Source organism: Anser brachyrhynchus (assembly GCF_964034855.1).
Source record: "Anser brachyrhynchus genome assembly, chromosome: Z".
NCBI classification, from domain to species: domain Eukaryota; kingdom Metazoa; phylum Chordata; class Aves; order Anseriformes; family Anatidae; genus Anser; species Anser brachyrhynchus.
Genome location: NC_137697.1, coordinates 70,385,468 through 70,407,471, shown reverse-complemented (window position 1 = coordinate 70,407,471; position 22,004 = coordinate 70,385,468). Strand labels below are relative to the sequence as shown.

The following is a 22,004-nucleotide window of genomic DNA, read 5'->3' as shown; positions in this document are numbered from 1 at the left end:
GAGACTCTGCCAGTCATTTGAGTCAGGCTATGGAGGGAAAATATTCCTAGTTAAGCCACTTTAATGTTGATGAGATAGGGGCAGAGAGAAGTGGTTAAACGCTTACTCCGTGACCTCTGGGAAAATCAGCAACAAAAACAAGATTAGGACCTCATGCCTCTATAACACATAATGCTGCAAAAGCAATGAGAATTTGATTTGCTTATACTAGTGTATTGGGTTTAAGTGGCAAGGTTTTGGTAGCAGGGGCAGTAGGGGTGGTCTCTGTGAGAAGAGTCCAGCAGCTGCCCCATGTTAGATAACGGCCAGTTTCATCTGGCTCCAAAGGGACCTGCTGCTGGCCAGAGCTGAGCCATGAGAGACACTGGTTGGGCCTTTGGGAGAGCAGAGTTAAGGAAGGAAAAGAAGTGCTGGGCAACAGCAGCTGGGAGAAAGGGGTGAGAGCCAGGCCTGCAGCCCCCAAGGTCAGTGCAGCAGGAGGGCAGGAGGTGCTCCAGGCACACAGCAGCAGTTCCCCTGCGGCCTGTGGAGATGCCCCTGGTGGAGCAGGCTGTCCCCCTGCAGCCCACGGGTCCCACACGGAGCAGATCTCCACGCTGCAGCCCGTGGAGGAGCCCCCGGTGGAGCAGGTGGATGTGGCCTGGAGGAGGCTGCGGCCCATGGAGAGCCCCCGCAGGAGCAGGCCCCGGGCCGGAGCTGCAGCCCGTGGAGAGGAGCCCACGCAGGAGCAGGGGGTCTGGGGGGAGCTGCCGCCCGTGGGGGACCCGTGCTGGAGCAGTTTGCTCCTGGGGGATGGATGGACCCCGTGGTACGGAGCCGTGTGGGAGCAGTTCCTGAAGAGCTCCTGCCTGTGGGCAGCCCCCGCAGGCTCAGTTCGGGAAGGACGGCATCCCGTGGGAGGGACCCCACGGGGAGCAGGAGCAGAGAGTGACCGTGAAGGAGCGGTGGAGACAAGGTGCTATAGACTGACCACAGCCTGCATTCCCTGTTCCCCTGTGCTGCTCGGGGATAGGAGGTAGAAAAGGGTGGATGGGGGAAAGGTGGTTTTAGTTTTTCTTTGTTTTTCACTTCTCTAGCTTGTTAGTAATAGGTAATAAATTTCTTAATCTCTCTAGGCTGAGTCTGTTTTGCCTGTGACAATAATTCTTGAGTGATCTCTCTGTGCTTGTCTCAACCCTTGAGCCCTTTGCATCATAATTTGTTCCCCTTTCCCTTTGAGGAGGTGGAGTGAGAGAGTGGTTGTGGTGGAGCTCAGCTGAGTAAAACCACCACAGCTAGCAGTGGTAAAATAGGGAGAGAGTGAAGGGGATTTTCCTCTACAGGAAAGGAAGAAAGCCGTTCCTGAAACAAACCTATTATTCTTAAAAAAGACATTGTAAGACAAATAACCTCATCTAGATGTACAGGCAGAAACCAGTGCTACATGTCAGCAATCATCAGTGGTGCTCACCGTGGCATATAAAGCTGAGTAGATGCTCAAAGCAGCATGTTTGGATGGAAAGGATCTCCTTGCCTTTTCAATCACCTCCACATCACCGGTGCAGATGTTGCCATTGTTTATGAACTGGTGGTGGGTCCGACAGTCGTTTCCAGTGTAGTTGGGTTTACACACAGTCAGGAAGTATGGAGCCAAGTTCCCAGTCACAACCTGGCCGGCATTTACAAATATGTCAGTAGCAAAAAGTCCAAACGCAAACACTCCTGTGAAGAAAGTTTAAAAATAAGTATTATTCAAAGAAGTTTAAAACAGTCTTGGTACCTGGAAGGAAGAAACATAATGAGAGATAAAGGACAAAACCCTGCTGTCATTACCTGGAAAAAGCCCCTGTTGATACCAGCAGAGCCCTGCATGGAATGTATCGCATGGAAGAGTGCATGCTCAACTATGGCAGGTGCTTAACTCAGTGTCTCCAGAAGGACTCAGAAAAAAGGCTGAAAGTGGTAAGTATATGCATAGGTACTTTTGTGATTCAAGCTCTGAACAGAACTGCGAGCTACAGGTTTCACTGCAAACCCTGCATCTGTACTACACCTGCAAAGTTTCAGCTCTGACAAGGGCTTGCAGCCTGCAATCAAGTGCCATGCACATGAGCTGTTAAGATGTTTATGAATTTTTACTAGATCTGAGCCAAAAATGTTAATATAATAGCTCTGAGCTACAACAGAAAAATGTGAGGAGCAGTGTAGCGCTGAGACACAATTAACCTTACCTTAGCATGTCACGTATCTTTTGGATTGTGACTATTCAGTATTCTGATGTTCTGATTAAGATTCTGATCCAGCAATATTTGCCAGGTCCTTTGGGATACATCCTCAATACTTCTGTCCGAAAGACCTTTCCATACAGTTGCAGTTCAGATTATGCCAGTGGGAGCACATATCCTCGTACGCTACAGCTGAAAGCATGCACTTGAACCCAGGAGCTTTTGCAAGGTTGTGGAGCATCCCTTGCTTGAAATTGCTGTTCTCACATCCTCCATTGACTCCCCATGAGCGTTATCAGTATCTGCTATGGCTGCTATGAACATATATGTGGATCTTTGCTTGCAAGTGTTCCCTACACACCAAAGGAACAGAAGAGCAGGTTTGCAGTAATGCCAAACCCAAATGTTTCAAAAGACTAAATCATCTCAGTTTTCCTCCTACCCATCACTAAACTGGTCTCGAAATGCTGGGGGTCATATATTTTTGCCTCCTCTCTCCTATAGCTTTGTAGGCAAAAGTCATTTAAACTCTAACTGAACTGAGATTCCCATGTATTTAAGTACAACCAAAATTCGGATATCAACTTATCTTAGGAGAGCTGTAAGGGTTGCAGTATCTGTACTGAGTTATAAAAGGAAAGAAAGATTTATTCTGAGAAACAAAAATATCAGGGAGTCAGGAATATAATGCAACTGAAAATGCCTTACATCAAATTAAGAAGAATCAAAGATAGTTCTGCAGATACTGTAACCCTCCATGTAGAAAACAAAAGCAGCAGGGCCATAACTGACAGAGTTTGGTCCTTTCAAACACGTAGGGCCTGTCTTTACAGAGGACAGTGACATGAAATAAAACCCTTAACTAGAAATGGATTAATTGTACACATGTGCAGTGGTACTTCCTAGCACTGCTCGCTCACAGAGATGGTGTGACTGATACAGCTATGCTGCAGCACAAAACCACAGCTGGGCTATTAATGGAAAGTGCCCTTCTACTTGGGTATCAGCCTGGAGATGCTGCAGGAGTGTGAGGTGGTTTGTCCTCAGAACGCATCCACAAGGTCAGGAAGGAGTGTTACCACAGTGAAGGGGATTTTGAGGACTGAGTTTATTACCAAATCTCTGGGACATGGGTTAGAACTGAGCACTCAAGAAAAGGCACACCAAATCCATGGTGCTGCCTCAATGAACTGGTGTGTGATCATGGGTTTAAGGAGACGGTGGTGGTCAAGGAAGACAGTAGCTTCCTCCCTTTTATCATGACTTGCTTTAAACAGTATTGTTTTGATGTGCTGTGCAAATCACAGGGAATGCAGTGAGGATTATTTCCCAGCCCTTTTCAATGCTTAGAGGAAATCCAAGAGCCAGACGCTTGTCTGGCCCATGGTCTTTATTGCAAAGTCAGTACAAGTCAAAAACTGAAGTATTTCAGATAAAGTTTCCAGGCTTCATAAAGTTATTTCAATCTCTATGCAGTGCACAGGTACAAAGGCAGTCTGGTGTTTTGCTCTGAAAGAAAGAAATTTCAACACCTCTATTTTCTCAATATTTGGAGGCACTGAAAGTGCTGGCCCAGAGTCAGTGCTGAGGGCTGCCATTGTCTGCAGAACAAGCCATGGTTGAACCCTTTATCATGTTCTCCATTGTGATGCATATAGATCACTGTAATTCCCCTCTTGCAGCTCTGCCAAAATGCACCTTATGAAAATTACAGCGATGTGCAGCAACAAATTCAGCTAGCAGGAATTTAACCCTTGCAGACTGATTACACATCACCTACTCTCTGGAGACTTTGAAACAGGGTTGGTTGTAATTGATTTAAAGGCTGTAACACCAGTGAGCCTTGGTAGCGGTGGAGTCCCCTGATGGGTTTTGTACCTCAGGAATCCATCTGTTCAGCTGATTTGGTCAATGACCTACAGCAGCTAAGTTAACTAACCAGAGCATGGGAATGCAGTGAGGTGACTGAAAGGTTTTGAGAGGCAGACAAGCCACTGCTGACAGGCTTCATGGGAAGGGTAGCTAGTCCTAACTCTTTATGGTTATACAGCTGAAGTTTGTGATATCATGCCACAGAGAGAATGTGAGAATTTGTACCTCTTGCATACTTTGATGCTAGATTTAATGGGAGGTGATACCATCCTGCTAAACAACGGCACTTTATTGCACTGTGCTCACTCTGGCCTAGAAAACCTGAGAGTGAACTTTAGGCCAGAACTTGACATATGCTGAAACAGGATGTACACAGCACTAGCCACATTCAAAGGAGACCTGTAAAAACACAGCCTGTACAGATGGTTGCTAGCACAAAGGTTGGATACAGGCTAATTTAAGTTACACAAAGCTACTCCTTCCCCTCAACCACATGTATCACATAGTCTGGCTGCAGGAGATCTTAAGCAAGGAGCAGAAGGCGTACTATTTCTGATAAGGCAGCCTGACTTTTCTTCACTGTCCTGGCTCTCTGCTGTGCTTGTGTGTGTAAGGAGCTGCCAGAAAGAAGAGATTGAAAAGCAAACCAGTAAGCAGAGTGTAATTTGGACAGACTCTAATTTAGACCATGGATCCAGGGTATACTTTACACCCGGCTACTCCCTTTAGCTACCCCAGATCCCAGGAGGAAGGAACTGAGGCTCAGATTTGAACCTCTCTTCACCTCCTGTGAGAAAGACCAAACAAAACAAACAACAACAAAAAAAAGGAATGTCTTTTTCAAAAAAAGCTGAGGACAGACAAAATGAACCCTAAGTCTTTCTACCTCCATCTCACCTGACCTAAAACTTGACTTGGAGGAAGCATCTAAATCTTTATCAGCTTCAATTTTGAATGCTTCAGTTTTAATTTCTCCATTTACACCCCCCATAAACTGCTGCCAAATTATCCTCCAAGCACGAATCCATAATTGTTGGGCTCTCACTGACACACAGCTCCAATGGTCTTTCTGGTACTAAACTCCCCACGTGGCTGTTCGTCAGTGTTACCATCTCCAGCTAAGTCTACTGCTTCTGCTAACAGAAATGCATGCCTTACAGAAGGGTCTAGCTCCCCTCCCTCACCATTAACCTTAGCACTAACTTGTTTTCTCCCGGCAACTCTTGCTCAAGCTCTTTCTTCTTCCAGCCTGAATCTCTCTGACATCAGTGACTGCAGCTGCCCGCTGACTCCATGGAAACTCTCACTATTACAGACATTTAAAATGTCACTGATTTGAAACAAAACAAATAAATAAACACACACAAAAAAACCATGGGAGTTGTAGACAAGCTGCTGAAAAGACATTGGGAAGAGAGAAGTGAGAAGCCAGTGGGTGGAAATGAGAATGAGGAGGCAGAAGCCTTTATTAGAGAAAAACCATGAAACCGTTAAGTAAAGTGACAAAAGAAACAATGCATTGAAGTGCTCGTGGGACATCAGAAGCTGTGCTCTTGGGTAACATATCGTCATGTCTTCCACAAAGTGCATTTATTTAGGCACGCCTCCTTCTCCCAGTGCCCAGACAATTGTCTGAGTTTGTCACACTCAACCTAATTTGCTGGGAAAACTTTCATATTATACATGCACACTCACATTCCCACAACCTCTTTCCCCTCTGATCTTCAGTCCATTTCTGTGGGTGTTCCTCTAATTGACCTGTGCAGCCAATTAAGCCATCCATTGTTAGTCCTGTGACCCAGACTCTGCTAAACCACCCTTCGTCATTATATCTTAAAGGGTGTTGTTAAAGGAGATCTGTATCATTTGCCATTTTACAGCTGGAGAGATGGGCATTGCAGAAAAATGTACTGCCTGTTGCTGTGGCATCAGAAACAGGCTCAAGAGCAAGCTGCTTCTGAGCACTTATAATCTGATCATGGGATTGGTTTTAATCTCCCCACAAAGCCCACTGCTCCAGCCATTTACCACCTCTTACGTCTACCTGCTTCACCTGTGAGTGTCCTACCTGGGTACTGTTTATTCAAGACGTAAGAAGGAAGACATATGGTCTGAAAACACAAGAAGAAATTCAGTAGCCAGTGCAAAACCACTCCAGAGCCTTGAGCCTCCTCCCCACGGGTACCCATGACTTCTTCCTGCCTTGCTGCTTCATAACTATCAATTTTCATCTAGACAAGGGTCATCTCAGAGCCCGGTGTAAAAGGGAGCAGTAATGTTTGATTTGTCTGCAGCACAAAGACCTCTCATTGTGGAGGTTCTTCAGTGATAAGAAGTGAGACCTATGGTAGTTTAAGCCTCACCCAAACACAGCTTGAGCTCTCCTGAAAGGCAGCCAGTTAATTACAGAACGTGCATTGTTTCATTATGAAGGCAGACGGAAGGATAAGGTCAGGCAAACTATGTCCTGCAGCTGCACAGGGAATTGACATCAGAGCTCTGGGGTTTATCTATCCTATTACAATAAACTCAATGTGTGTGTAAATCTTGTAAACCTTTATTTGCTGAACTAAAGCCTTAATTTGCCGAAATAAAGCCTTAATTTCATTATTTAGCTGCCCACTGTGAGGTGCCCCCATGGTTTAAATTAAGCTGTCAGCAGAAGCTGATCCGTGCCATTCGTTAACTGCAAATTATGCAGCTCCAAAGTAAAAGCCACTGGTAACAAATTCACAAAGCACGTTGCATTTCTAACTATCTGGAGAGAGGCTACTTGCATGTTATCAGGGCTTTGCAGGTATACAACTTAATCACAGGGATTAGAAACCTAATATATTGAAATGCAACAAAATACACACTCCGATCACACTGCCAGACTGAGTCAGTGAGGTCTGAATCCATGATCCTGGGGGTGGTACAACTGCTGTATATAAACACACTAAATCCTTGACTAAGACCATTCTCAAAATAACACTAAAATAACGTATAAGCTCTGTTTTCAATACAAATGAGGAAGTGAAACATGCAAGCAAATGCAAGATGGCAAGATGTTAGCAGGGGTACCGACTGGGAAATTGCCACAAGAAAAGGTGAATAAAAATACAAAAAGCTGTGTGTATTCAAGCTGGGTGGCAGGGAGAAGAGGCAGAGGCCCAAGAAACAAGCTTCTCTTCCTCACTGGTTTTTCAAAGGTCCAATACAAAACATGTGAATTTTGGTAGCTTAAGTTCTTAATAAAACTCCTTTGAGGTATGGGGAGGGGAGGGAAGAATGATGATGGCACTAAAGAACAGCAGTGCAGCACCAATATTTTAGACAGAAAAAATTACTCCAAAGCAATTGCACACCTCTTGTTTGAACTGAAAATCTTTAAAATAAATGTCTGTGGAAGGAATATAAAAGATAAAGAGGAAGATGGAACAAATTGCAACATATATCAAAGTCTGATGTTTCCAAGCTAAGCCAGCTTTATTTCACTGATAAAGGAATTGATTTTCTAAATACAGGGAACACAGCAGATTTCACCTATCTGGGATGCAGTAAAGGACTTGATATACACTGAAGCAAGCTGAGAGAGTGTTTTTTTGCCACCGACGGGAAAATGCACAGAATTTATGTTTGGGCCAGGAAGAAAGAAGAAATTTTGGTCCAGCTTTCTAAGGACAAAGAAGCAGGGAGGAATTTAAGACAAAGCTCAACATTCAAGGTCCCCACTAAACTCGCGAGGGGAGAACTCTAGAGACAGACAGCTGCTGAGGACTTGAGGAAACAAAGGGCAAATAAGTAGGAAGCACAGCAGGCAAGGTACAAAGATGAATGAAAAGAAACATGGGGCATTGTCAACATCCCAGAAAAGCTGTGGGATTTTGATTCTGACTAATTCTTTGCACCAGCACTAGAGTAAAAAAAAGTGACTTATTGTGAGGCATATGAAGAAAAAGCATGAGGAGAAAAAGCTCAAGTCCAGCAACCAAATCCAACACATCCCATAGTGATAATGCGACAAGCTTGATTACCTTTTACACTATCAAAAGTAGTCTGAAACTCTCGCTTGTTCTGTGGAAAGCAAGAGTCCACTGTTCTTAAAGATTTATTTTTTTTTCACAGCATCTCTAGTTATGGAGTCAGGGAGGAACAAAAAGTCTCTTTGCCTTTCTAAAATTTGGAAATAACAATTCAAAGAAGCTCTCTGTGATGTGCCTTTCAGGGTCAGAAATTTGTGTTAATTTTTCCTGAGGCATAAACATCCAGACACACTGAATGGTATTTCTCAAACTTTTGAGTAATATTAACTGTGATGACACAAGAGATAAAGCATTATTCCACAGAGCTCTGTTGCTACTTTTTGGAGGTACTCATTGAAGGCTCTTGCTCACTAATCTGGGCCAAAAAGGGTTATCAGGTGTGGATATTCAAATGAATTTGTACCAAGACTAAACTGGTTTCCTTGCAACAAGCCAGTCCACTTGCTAGGATATCCTGGTAGAAAAACTATTTTATATTTCTGTAACTTATGGTCTTCATGTTTAGCAAGAGAAGACACATGCAATGAAATCTATGTATGAGCAACCTCCATATCCAGGTATCCTCCTTCTGGAGTGAGCAGCTGTGTGAAGATAACTTCCCTGATCTCTCAGCATGGGCTACAGCTGGTCAGTCCATTTCATGTTTTCAGATGCATTTGGAATTTCAATGAAATAAATGTGGTTATTTTTAGTTCCTTTTATAAATGATTTCAGACACTTTTCAGCAAGCTCTGCTTCTCTCATTTCACTACAGAGACAGGGAGGTTTCTGACAAAAACTTGCAATCAGTGGAGTTTAAAATGAGACCAACATTTTAAGCCATTTCTAATAAGGTTAACTTTCTTTTTCTCTGCAAGATAAATAAAACTGCAAAGCGAAGACTGATTTCTCTAGCAGGTTCATATCCTGCAACTCTCCAACAGTCCACAGTATCATCCTGCCTCCTCCACCAGAAGAAAAACTATAGCATGAATGCCTAAGAATAAAGATAATTAAAATGAAAGCAGGGCAGAAAAATATAATTATAAGAAAACATACAGAGCAAGTGCTTAGCCACCATGGTTTAAGCTCTTTTAGTGCTGACCCCGCAGGCGAGAGTATTTGATTAGGACTTTGCAAAACATGCTGAATGTGCTGCAACAGCCGAACAGCCCTGAGTGGCCCAGTGGACCTCAGTACCCTGCTTTTCTCTTAATGGCAGTTTACTATCCATCAATATATCCTAGAGGTTATCTGAAGTTCAAGGGTATTTTACTTTAATTACATTCCCATGTCTTTTGTTTTAATGAGCAGCACACAGGACAGGCCTGGATAATGAACCACAGGTGGTTTGTGTCTCCATCCTCAGTGTGGGAGAGGGTAAAAAACCTATTTCACTTCCTAACCTCCATGCAAAAAGCAGGAAGCACAGAAAGAGGACAGGGAGAAAGAAAATCACGGTTCTTCATCCTTTGTAGCATGTATTTTTCACTGATGAAAATCTGAGCGCATGGAGTTTTTCAACTCCATGCTCTTTGCAAGAATCCCTGCCTGCAGCCATGGCTATGCTCCGTGGAAGCCATGGTCACACCAGCCCTTTTGTTTTTTCACATATAAAGCTCAAAAATTCATTAATGACAAGGAAGATGTGATTCAGATAATTTCAATGTTTTATTCAGCTGTTTCTTTTAACTCAGGCTGTGAATTCAGACCAAACTCTCTTAAAAGGGGTATACGTAAGGATGATTTACCTCTGTGAATACATAGGAAGGGAGGTGCACAGATAGCCTGTGAATAAAAACTCCTGGTCAGCGGAGAGTCATATTTACCACTGTTCTGTGCAGGCAGTGAGACAGTTCTCCCTATTTCTAAACACTCAGGGGTGCAGCTTGGGCAGCCTTAAATAGCTGTGAACTGGGAAGCCTTCAGAGAACATTAAGATCCCTTGTCAGTGCCACAGCAGATATTCAGGCTGCGCTGCTGCTCCTGCTCCTAAAGAACCACAAGACAGTCCCTTTGGTGAGGTCTCCTGGGCATTTTTCCACTGATTAAGCTTTGTGAAAAGGGTCTAGAGGTCTTTAAGTACAATAGAAAACAAACTCCAAATGGTTTTGTGACTGAATTTTTTCCCTAGTTTCTCAGCAATTAACTCAAAAAAAATCTGTAACAAAAAAAACACAACACAAATACAATAAAAATAAGAATGTTATTTTAGTGGGCTCTGGGCTTTTTTATGCTGTGCTCAGCTGAACATTATGTGCCAGAGCTATAGATGTTAAAATTAGACCTGAATAAAAAAATGCCAAAGAGATGGGCTGCTGAGAACCGATTTGTGAGTAAAATGGGTAGCTTATACAGAATAGCAATGATGGAATTATTCATATAAGAATTTGATTGGCATAACCTTTCTTCAAGGGTGCAGAAGAAGCATTAAGCTCAGCAGAACAGGATATAAACCAAGTCCAGATAGCATGACATGGCACATTTCAAACATTACCTTGCAAATCCCGAGGGGGACTATCCCTGTAAGGTGGAAGATGCCTGCAAAGATTTCACAGCTCAATTAATTTTGTGCTGTAGATGATTAGGATCTTTTGTTCTGTTTTGGTGCAAACAGGGACTAAACTTGCAGTGCTAAAGATGCTTACCTATAAAACGTATTATTCTTCGAAGCAGTGGGTTCAGGTAACAGCACTCTCCAGTCAAAATAGTTTTCTCTTGAATAATTAGGGTTTCTCTGGTTGACTTTATGAAATACATGGATATCTCACCAATAAAAATCTGTCAGGAAAGAGAAAGAAACAGAAGGTTAAATAAGCAAACTTTAAAACATATGAGTCAGGTTCCAGCCCACAGAATCTACTACACACCATAGCGTCTTTGGGACGCTGCACTTCCACAGTGAGGGTACACCGTTCAGTTGGGATGAACTGAGATAGACCCAGCTCCCAGCCAAGGAAAGGATCTGCTGTTCTTACACTCAGTGGAATGACACATCAAGTACGAGGCCTCCTTATACTAATTTCTGGGATATAGGGAACAGAGCTTTATCATTACCGTGTATCACAAAACCTCCTATTTTTACTGCAATTAACACAGAATTTGTCATGTCCTGGGATTAGCATTTAAAATTTACTGACAGGATAGTTTTCATGGATGGAAGGCTTCTGCCCATGGAGGGAAGTGGAAGCTAATGTTACAGACTTCTACCCCACCATTTTAGCAGCAAGCGTCGGCAACACTGGATGCTTTTTACAGCCTTCACAGCTTCTCAAAAATACACTTGTCTGAATCTGCCACAAAGGCAACAGAGCTCCTGCCAACTTTCAAAAGAAATTTAGATGAAGGATGTCCCTGAAGTGGAAACTTATCAGAAGTCAAAAAACTTTTGAGGAGGTCGTTGAAAATTTTGGAGGTCATACGCTGTTATTTGTACTAATGAAGTAAAAAGTGCCAGGACATGGAGGCAGGACTGGCAATCACCCATGCTGTTAGGTTGTTAGTATGGTCCCTGCCATAGCCTGTCCCAGTCTCACAGTTTCTCTGAACATGCCTGGGTGAATTCCCACGAGGAAAGCTGGATGCAGCCACTGCTCTTTATGACAGTTTGGCCACTCATTTCACATGCTGGCCAGTCTGAAGACCAGAGGATGATTTCTGAACTGTTTTGTTTGCTAAACGTATGGTTTTATTTATTAAAACATCAAAATGTAAGTCTCCAGGGATTTACCAATCTTCATGTTAAATGTGTTTATGTAGTAAGTATTTAGTTTGCCATCAGAACATTCATTCTTTCCATGAAATATGATAGATGTTTCCCACAGGGGTAGGATCACTATTTCCTAAGTACTCAGAATTAATTTAACTCTGTTGCACAGAAGTCTATCTGCCCTAGCTAAAGCTGGACAGAATTTGATCATCGGCTTTAGCAGCAGTGATGGTCCACTCACAGCATGCACTTCTGCAAATCTCACCTATCATGTTCTGTCAGCAGGCTTCAGAAAGTGAAACTGAAATTTTGAAAGACAGCATTTATAATGAAAGTCTTTAGGAAAAAAAAAAAAAAAGCCAGCCCAAAGTGGAAGAAATGAGCTTTTAAGAAGGGAGCACCCAAAGGAATTACTTTAACTACATTTATGATAAGACTAGATGAATCCATGATGTTAAGGAACGGCCAAAGAAATGCATTACAAAAGTGTGCGCATGCATGTGGTCAGATACAGAGTTAGCATAAACCTCAAGGAGCGAGCCCTAGTTTGCTTTGCTGTAATGGTATGTATGCTGTTTCAAGGGCAACAATTTATCCTTATTAAGCCAGATGAGCATCCTTATTGATTATTGACATTCAAGCCAAGTATGTTCAACCTTTTTATAATTCTAACCGCTGATGGCGAGAGATGTAGAGTTGTAAAATGTATGTCGATAATGGCATCTGTGGGTAGGAGCCGATGCATGGGAGCCACACTGAAATATTGCCTTTATCCTGTTTCACTCCATCTGCTCTTAACAGAATTGGCAAGCAGTTCAATAAGCTCAGCTCACTAACTATGGGGCTGGGAATTAAGAAACAGACCATCTGCACTAAAGCAGTTTAAAAGTGACACTCTGTTTCAAACCATTTATTATTTGAATTATGATAATGCTCAGAAGTTAGAGTTAATGCTTTGACTCTTTGTCTGCCTGGGGCTGTACATACACATTGAGAGAATTCATGCCCCGAGGAAATTCTAGTTTGTGAAGAAGATGAGTTAGTGGACTTGAAAAAAAACACAACACAAACTTCAAATAAGAGTTAGGTATAAAACATAGTAATAATCCTTCTTTAAGAATACATCATTTTTAATTTCCTTTGCACCAGAAGTTGACTGAGCATTTTCCAGCTTCAAATCCCACCTTTGTTTCCATGAACTTAGCTATCTGGCACACTCCTAGAGACCCTCATGTGGACAGATTAGTTCCACTTAAGATTCAGGAGTAAGTTTTGCCATGGAATAAATCTGTTCAATCTGCGATTTAAGCAGCACTATCCCAGATTTCCTCTGACATAGCAAAATGTCACTTTTAAAGTGACCAGTCCCTTTGCTTCAATATAGACTTTAGATATATAGTAGTAACACTGTATTTGTGAGGTGACATAAGATGATTCAATATAACTGGACTATTCTTGTGGTTCTACCTCTGATACTGAATTTAGTTGCCTGAATTAGAGGGTTTTGCTTCCTTGTATGCTTTATTTGGGCTCTAGAAAGTGGTTCAAGGCCAGGGCATGCTCTAAAAGCCCAAGGTGAGACTGGGCACTTAATTCTGATCTAGCTGTGCAAAACTGAATGTGGTCTGAATATTCTCTCAAAAAAGTGTTTATTTATTTATTTATTTATTTTATTTATTTTTTTTTTCCTCCAGGCATTTCTCAAATTGAATAACTCCACTGATTTTCAAGATTTAAAATGCACGATTCTGCATGAGCAGTGTCCACATGCAGCCAAGTTGTCCAGCTGGCCTCCCAAAATCAATCACTGACACTGTTAAGTGCCTTAGCATCTGCCAGAACAGAATCAGCAACCCAGGAACGTGTACAATTCAGTCCTAAATCTGAAATCTAAATATAGATACACATATACAAGTGGAAAAAACAAAACAAAACAAAACAAAAAAACCAGCAAACTACTACTTTAATGTCAATTTGGGAAAACAATGCAAGGTTCATTAACTACTGTATCAAAGTGGTTTAATTATATAGTAGAAATGGCAAGAAAATTGCATTGGAGGTTGGGTACTGAAAGCTCAGCTTATCCACAGTCTGAGGTGATGTATATAACAGGGAAACTAAGCAGTCATTTTTCCTCTGCTTATTTCAACACATCCGTTGAGAGAAAACTTCCTTCAGTTTCACCTGCCTTCCTACTATTGGCAGTGTCTCCAAGTACCTGATCCTCAGCATTCAGCTTTTAAAAAATCCTCTGCTGTGTGTTTACTCATTTCCTGGCTCCTACTTAGCAAACAGCTGAATAAAATAATATCTCATATTCCTCACCAACAGCCTTTTGTCCATGGCATAGTTGATCTTTTTTTCTAGCTGTAACCTGGAAAAGATAGTCCTCCAGCTTGTGAACTGACATCTTCAGACAGTGAAATATCACATCTCTCCCCTTCAAGTTCTCAGCACAATAGGAGCATGCTATCCTCCTTGCACTCCTGAAGAGTTTTTCATTTGTTAATTTGTTTAATTACCAGTTTAATCTATGTAACTATTGATTTTAAAGGGAAATGGGATTTTTATCTTTTCTTTTAATCTTTGTATCTTACAATACTTTCTGTTGTGCTCACAGTCTCTTGCCAAATGATTCTTTGCACAACTACACAACTACAGCTAGTTGCCAAGCCTCCCTCCATCCTATCTGAAAAGTTCTGGCAGTCAGGTGAAGTCCCTGGTGACTGGAAAAAGGGAAACATCACTCCCATTTTCAAAAAGGGTAGAAAGGAGGACTCAGGGAACTACAGACTGGTGAGCCTCACCTCTGTGCCTGGCACGACCATGAAACAGATCCTCTTGGAAGCAATGTCAAGGCACATGCAAGACAAGGAGTTGATCTGAGACATCCAGCATGGCTTCACCAAGGGGAAATCATGCCTGAGCAGTCTGGTGGCCTTTTGTGATGATGTGACTGCATCAGTTGGCAAGGAAAGACAAACAGATGCCATCTACCTGGTCTTCTGTAAGGCCTTTGACACGGTCCCACATGACATCCCGATCTCCAAATTGGAGAGATAAGGACTTAATGGCTGGATCATTATGTAGATCAGGAGTTGGCTTGAAGATCACACCCAGAGTGGAGGTCAATGGCTCTATGTCCAAGTGGAGGCTGGTGATAAGTGGTGTACCTCAGTGTTCTCTCCTGGGACTGGGACTATTTAATGTCTTTATCAATGACATAGACAGTGGGATTAGGTGCACCCTCAGCAGGTTTGCAGATGACACCAAGCTGAGTGGTGCAGCTGATACAGTAGAAGAAAGGGATGCCATCCAGAAGAACCTGGACAAAGACAAGCTGGCAAAGTGGGCCAGTCAACCTAGTGAGATTCAGTAAGTCCAAGAGCAAGGTGCTGCACCTGCGTCGAGGCTATCTCAGACATGAGCATAGGGATTGATGTTCACCTCAATGAGAGCAGCCCTGCAGAGAAGGACTTGGGGGTTCTGGTGGACAAAAAGCTCGACATGAGCCAGCAGTGGGTGCCTGCAGCCCAGAAGGCCAACTGCGTCCTGGGCTGCACCAACAGAGGGGTGGCCAGCAGGGCAAGGGAGGTGATTCTCCCCCTCTGCTCTGCCTTTGTGAGGCCCCACCTGGAGTGCTGCATTCAGGTGTGGGGCTCCCAGCACAAGAGGGATGTGGGGCTGTTAGAGTAGGCCCAGAGGAGGGCACAAAGATGTTCAGAGGGCTGGAGCACCTCTCAGCCTGGAGAAGAGAAGGCTCTGGGGAGACATCATCGCAGCCTTTCAATACTTGAAGGGGTCTTATAAAAAAGACAGAGAACAACTTTTTCCTCAATCGGATAATGACAAGACAAGGGGGAATGGTTTTAAACTAAAAGAGGGGAGATTTAGATTAGATGTGATGAGGAAATTCTTCACTCAGAGGGTGGTGAGGCACTGGAACAGGTTGCCCAGAGAGGCTGTGGATGCCCTATCCGTGGAGGTGTTCAAGACCAGGTTAGATGAGACCCTGAGCAACCTACTCTAGTTTGTGGCACCACTGCCTATGGCAGGGGGGTTGGAAGTAGATGGTCTTTGAGGTCCCTTCCAGCCTGAGCCATTCTATGATTCTGTGATACACTTTATAACTAGATTAGGGGTAAACATCAAGAAGAGCTGTTTCTATAAACTGTCCATAAATGGATGTGGGATACAACCATGAGGTGGTTTCAGAAGAGTGGCATCCTAGAGCAACCCTCCTGCAGGAACTATGCTGTGGGGTGAGGGTGGGGAGCCTTGAGGAGATGTATTTAATTTGGGAAATTAATTACTTGATGGTGCAGTTGGGACAGACAAGGATGGGATCAAGATTTAAGACTTATGTTCCTTTCGTTTCTCCCATTCAGTACATTAGCCTTGTACCTCACTTCAAATAAGTCTTCTAGTAAAGGTGAGGGCTCCATCCCTCCCCTGAAGTTGTGTGACAGGGGCTATGCAGTTTTCATTTCAGCTGCAGTTCCACACAGACACAGGTGGAGGAGCATGAGCCAGGGCACACACACGAGACACGGTGAGCAGAGTTGTGCCTGCAGACTGGGGCTGCTTCTGTGAAACGACAGCCTTTTGCTGCTTCCCATAAAAATCGTACAGCTAATGGCAATTCTGATCACAGCAAGCAGAAGCGGGTCCCATATTAGGAAGAATTATTTGAAGTACAGACAGGACCTGTGTTTTCTAAGCACAAGGTTTACATCATTTTGATTTCCAGGAGTTTTAAAATCTCACAGCTTGTTTGCTTTAACAACATTAACAGCAGAGTCAATCACTGTTAACACCATTTAATACATGAAAACCACATCCAGAGACATGCTATTACACACAAATATCTCTGTCAGCAAGCAAAGCTGTACTCGGCTCTCAGGACATCATCACTCTCATCTCTGGGCTGGCTTCAGCAAGCTGCATGACATTTCCTGAATCATCTACAAGAATGTGTGTGCCTGCATTTTTAATGTCACAAATAGAAAGAAAGTAATTAATCAAATCCACAGCATTCAAACAGCAGCCGAGGGGAGGAGCAGATATGCGTAAGGCACTGGCTGGGAGACAAACTATGTGCAGAGCACTCAAAAGTGGAGAAAACAAGCAGCTGTGGGTTATGGGGACCCCAATCAGCAATTTTTAGAATGACTCCACACAGCTCTCTGAGGGAAATGCGTGCCTGTCCACTGAAAGGTGACCTTTGCAAAGTGCTCCAGCAGGCGTTTCATCAGCACTGCCCTGCGTTGGGCCCAAAGCAATTCTGCCCCTTTGCACTGTGTTGTATCTCAGGACTGCATCAGCACAGTCGCTGGTCAGTAGAGACACTCCCCAAGTGCTTCACAGAAGCTCTTCCTCCACTCCTCTGCCATCAGTTAAGCAGTAGAACATTTACACAAGCACCATAAACCGTAAAGGCTCAGGATCACACAGGGATTTAGCTGAGAAGGAGTGCCAGAGGTCTCCAGTCCAAGCCTTACTCATAGCAGAGCCAGCACTGAGCAGGGCCTTGAGCAGTCAGTTTTCTGATGTCTTTGAGAATGGAGATCCCACAGCCTGTAGGGGAGCACTGTTTCAGTGCCTGACTACTGTCAGCATAGAAAGATTTTTCCCTAACAATCACAGTTTCTCTTCCTGCAGCTTGAGTCCATTGCAGCGCTGCCTCTCGTCCTTCAAACAATCTGGTGGCATCTTTGTAGGCCCCCGCTAAGAACATGGCTCAGATCAGCTCTCACTTCGTGTTTCTAACTCCTTAATTCCTTTGATCTCCCTCACATTTAGCCACGGGACTTGTGGGTTATTGATCTGCCAACCTTCCTGCTGCCTACAGAGCTACATATTGATGCGGCACATCGGATACTTCATAGTCAAGCCTGGGCAGCAAATGGTAAGCAGCATTCATGCTGAGAAAGACACCTAGGGCAGCGAGCAGTCACAGAAGCAGTCACAGCCTTAGCACCCTCTCCTGAAACAGCATTTCTACTGTCTGTGGCAGGACCCTGGCCCAATCCTGCCTAGGGGGGCACAGTTTTTCCCTAATAATACCAGCACTGCTGCTGCTAATGAGGACCAGGGATCAGCCAAGAGTTTTCTCAGATGCTCTCTCAGCTTAAATCTGTGAATCTGTGTTCAGTTCATTATTACCTCATTCTTTTTTTTTTTTGTTCAATGAAAGCAACATCAAATAACAAAAGCAACATCAATTAACAGTTTTTAAAAAGTTATTTTGCAATAAAAATAAATTTGTTCCTTTCATTCCCCCAAAGTCGATAGGACCGAAGGCCACAATTTGGATCCTGGTCTGCCCACAAAACACAACTGTTCAAAAAAGCAATTTGCTGTGGGAAAACTGCCTAAAATTAATAGATTCTGAAACTTCGATATAATCAAGAGAAGAAATTTCCCACAGCTCTGCGGTATTCCTCAGAAACTGACACATTGTGAGACCATTACCCAGTCCTGCGAGACACTGGCGGCAGAAGTGCCTGCAAGTGCTAGAACAAACAAGGTGTAATTATTAATTTCCAGAATGGTGTATAAATGCAAGGATATAAACTTTCACCCAGAGTAATGGGCACCCTGGCCTGACTCCTACATATCCCAGCTTGCCAATGACAGTACTGAAAAAGAGAATGACAAGCCACGGCTCATGGATGACACCTGCCCAGCTGTGAGGCTCTTTCTTCAGCCCAGCCCTGAGCAACCTCAGCTTTGCAACCCGACAGCAAGAAGAAGGAGCAGCAAATGCCCTCAAATGGAGTCCTCCCTCTGCAGCTAAGCAGAAAGGGAGGTCAGCCCTGAAAGATGGGACGACACGAGCACGGTGCTGTACACCCTAAAAGAGGGACGTGCCCTCCTTAGGCATGAGGGATGCTCCAGGCACAAACAGAGCCCCCCGCTCCCCACTGCTGCCCAGCCTGCCTGCCTAGCACAGGGGAGTCTTGTTATTTCTGCCTGAAAAAGCCAGGAAGTGCTGCTGCAAGAGGGCTCTGAGCAGCAGTGGCTGCTCCCGGTTTTCACAGCATCTGCTGCTGAGCAGCCACAGGGGACTCAGCCAACACAGCATGAAATTCCCTGGCTTCCTTTCTAGAAATAAAACACAGGAATAATGCACCAAAGACAAGGAAGGGAACTGGTGGTAAGAACAGGAAAAACATCTAAAATAATAATGTTTTTAAAATTTGGGAGGTAAGCATAAACTCTTGAGAAAAGTTGGAAGAGTTTCCTCCTGCTTCAGATCAGTTTGATCAACACTAATTCATCTTCTAATTAATAACTGGACCACTGTTTGGCTTGACTGATTCTGAAAACACTATCTTAAAACAAATAATCCTTTGCAGAACTAAATTGCACCAGACAATTAAAAGCTACGTGTAGGCTGCCACTTCCCTCCTGGAAAAAGAAAGAAAGAAACTAAAGATTGCATGAAAACAGCAGAGGTGCTTTCCATTCTACTTTAAGAAAACGAAAAATGGTGCCCTTGAAGCTTTCTGCTGCTGTTCTGTACTCATTTCAGTGGGCTGCCTTCATTCCTAAGCCTCTCTGCTTCTCTCAAGTGGCCAGACAAATCACACTGGATGGAGCAGTGCAAGAAGCAGCACTGAACTCTGGAATGATTGTTTAGTACCAGCAGGGGAACTGCCTGATTTGTACTAACCACGTAACAGGGAAAAGCAAGCCTTGAGGGACACTAATGGATGTGGTTGAGTTGTACCAAAATATTTTTAAGGAAATGGCTTGAAAATGTAGTGTTTGTGCAAAACAACTTTTTCCAATTGAAACATTATTTTAATAAAATTCTCATATTGGCAAAAATCAAAGAATTATTATTTCTGCTACAAATTGGAATTATTGTACCTCCCACCATCCCTATTTTGGAACTGATGATGCACTGGAATATTACACTTTTTCTCAGGCTCTGCGAAACATGTTGCTGCTGGACAGACAACTTTTAAATTCACCAGACTTGTGATCATGGGACTCAGGGTCCCCTTTCAAGCTGTTTTTAATATTTACGTTCCCGATCATCAGGAAGCCAGCCGAGTGAAGTGTCTATGCTATGGTTATCTCCAGAAAAGGGTTTGCAGCCTAAGACCTCCTACTCTGAAAAAAAAAAAAAATATTTTCTTGCTAGTTTCACCCTTCCTGAAGTACTTACAATCACCAAAAGAGGGGCTGTCCACCGAACGATCTGTAATGCAGAAGTCAGCTGTTTGAATGTGTTGCTGTAGGCCACCCCAATGCCAAGACAAAAGCAGTTTTCTGTCATTTAGGAACTTGTGATCCTTTGAAACTGGCTGAGGCAAAGGCCAAAGTTCTGTGCTATTCTCACGAGGCCACGGAGGTGAACATGCTCCTTCTCACTCCCTTTTCCTTGTCCGCACAGACTGGCTGGCCACTACCTCACCCAAGTACTTGACATGACAGTCAAGCGACTGCCAGGGACACCTGGGTTGCCCTGCCTCGAGAAGAGGAGGCTGGGAGGCGGCCTCATTGCTCCCTGCAGCTCCTGAGGAGGGGAAGGGCAGAGAGAGGTGCCGGCGTCTGCTCCCTGGTCACCCATGGCAGGCAATGAGGGAGGGCACAGAGCTGGGCCGGGGGAGGCTCAGGCTGGGCATCAGGGAAGATTTCTTCACCGTGAGGGTGGTCAGACACTGGAACAGGCTCACTGGAAAGTTGGTTGGTACCCCAAACCTGTCAGTGTTCAAGAGGCTTTGGGACAATGCCCTCAGTAACGTGCTTTAACTTTTGGTAGTCCTGAAGTGGTGAGGCAGCTGGACTCAATGGTCTCTGCAGGGCCCTTCCAAGTGACCTGTTCTGTTCTATTCTGTTCCAATCCATTCCACTTTACCATTAGGCAGGGTAGGAATGCAAATGAAGGCATTCCTATACCCATCTTATCGTGTAAGCAGGACAGCTGGAAGCAGCAGTTTTCCAATAACCAACCTTCAATGTCAGCACAACTGAAATCTGCCTGCAAGAAGGTCAAAGTCTCTGAAGAAAAAAATAGGTATTAGAAACAACTGGTATAAGACACGTACAGTTTCCCCTTCGTCTCATGAAGCTCTTTGTGTCACCAGAATATACTGATAACTACAGGTTCAATCTAAAACAGACAGGATTGTGATAATCCCATTTTTCTACCAATGCTGACAGCATAATTTACTACTTGAGTTTGACTGGATGGATGGATGGATGGATGGATGGATGGATGGATGGATGGATGGATGGATGAGGGGAGAGCAGTAGATGTTGTCTACCTTGACTTAAGCAAGGCTTTTGACACTGTCTCCCATAACATCCTCCTGGGCAAGCTCCAGAAGTGTGGGATCCAGTGTGGACAGGGGGATGGATCGAGAACTGGCTGGGTGGCAGAGCTCAGAGGGTTGTGCTCAGCAGTGCTGAGTCTAGTTGGAGGCCTGTTGTTAGTGGTGTCCCACAGGGGTCACTACTGTGTCCAGTCCTATTCAACGTATTCATCAACGACCTGGATGAAGGAACGGACTGCACCCTCAGCAAGTTTGCGGATGATACAAAGCTTTCCGGCATGGCTGACACACCTCAGGCCTGTGTGGCCATTCAGAGGGACCTGGACAGGCTGGAGAGTTGGGCGGAGAGGAACCTCATGAGGTTCAACAAGTGCAAGTGCAGGGTCCTGCACTTGGGGAGGAACCACCCCAGGCACCAGTACAGGTTGGGGGCTGACCTGCTGAAGAGCAGCTCTGCGGAAAGTGACCTGGGGTCATTGCGGACAACAAGTTAACCATGAGCCATCAGTCCACTGTTGTGGTCAAGAAGGCCAATGGGATCCTAGCCTGCATCAGGAGGAGTGTGGACAGCAGGTCGAGAGAGGTGATCCTCCCCCTCTACTCAGCCCTGGTGAGGCCGCACCTGGAGCATTGTGTGCAGTCCTGGGCTCCCCAGTACAAGAGGGATGTAGATCTTCTAGAGAAGGCCCAGCGCAGAGCCACAGAGATGATTAAGGGATTGGAGCATCTGTCCTATGAGGAAAGACTAAGCGAGCTGGGCCTGTTTAGCCTAAAGAAGAGGAGATTGAGTGGGGATCTTACCAACCTCTAAAAAAACCTGAGGGGACAATGTAAAGTGGATGGGGCCAAACTCTTCTCAGTGGTGGCCAGTGAGAGGACAAGGGGTAATGGGTATAAATTAAACCACAGGAGGCTTCATCGCCAT

The 22,004-nt window shown here is 44.2% G+C and overlaps 1 protein-coding gene across 7 annotated transcripts in view; it reads right to left on the bottom strand.

Annotated features, from left to right (window-relative positions):
- The window catches only part of PLPPR1 (phospholipid phosphatase related 1), a 132,592-nt gene that overhangs the window by 9,182 nt on the left and 101,406 nt on the right, over window positions 1-22,004 (bottom strand). For all 7 annotated transcript variants that reach the window (XM_080573377.1, XM_080573373.1, XM_080573379.1 and 4 more), the window contains 2 exons: window positions 10,729-10,861; window positions 1,451-1,701 (listed from right to left, as the gene is read on the bottom strand). In XM_080573377.1, coding sequence (XP_080429503.1) covers window positions 1,451-1,701; window positions 10,729-10,861 — 384 coding nt within the window. The remainder of the gene's footprint in view (window positions 1-1,450; window positions 1,702-10,728; window positions 10,862-22,004) is intronic.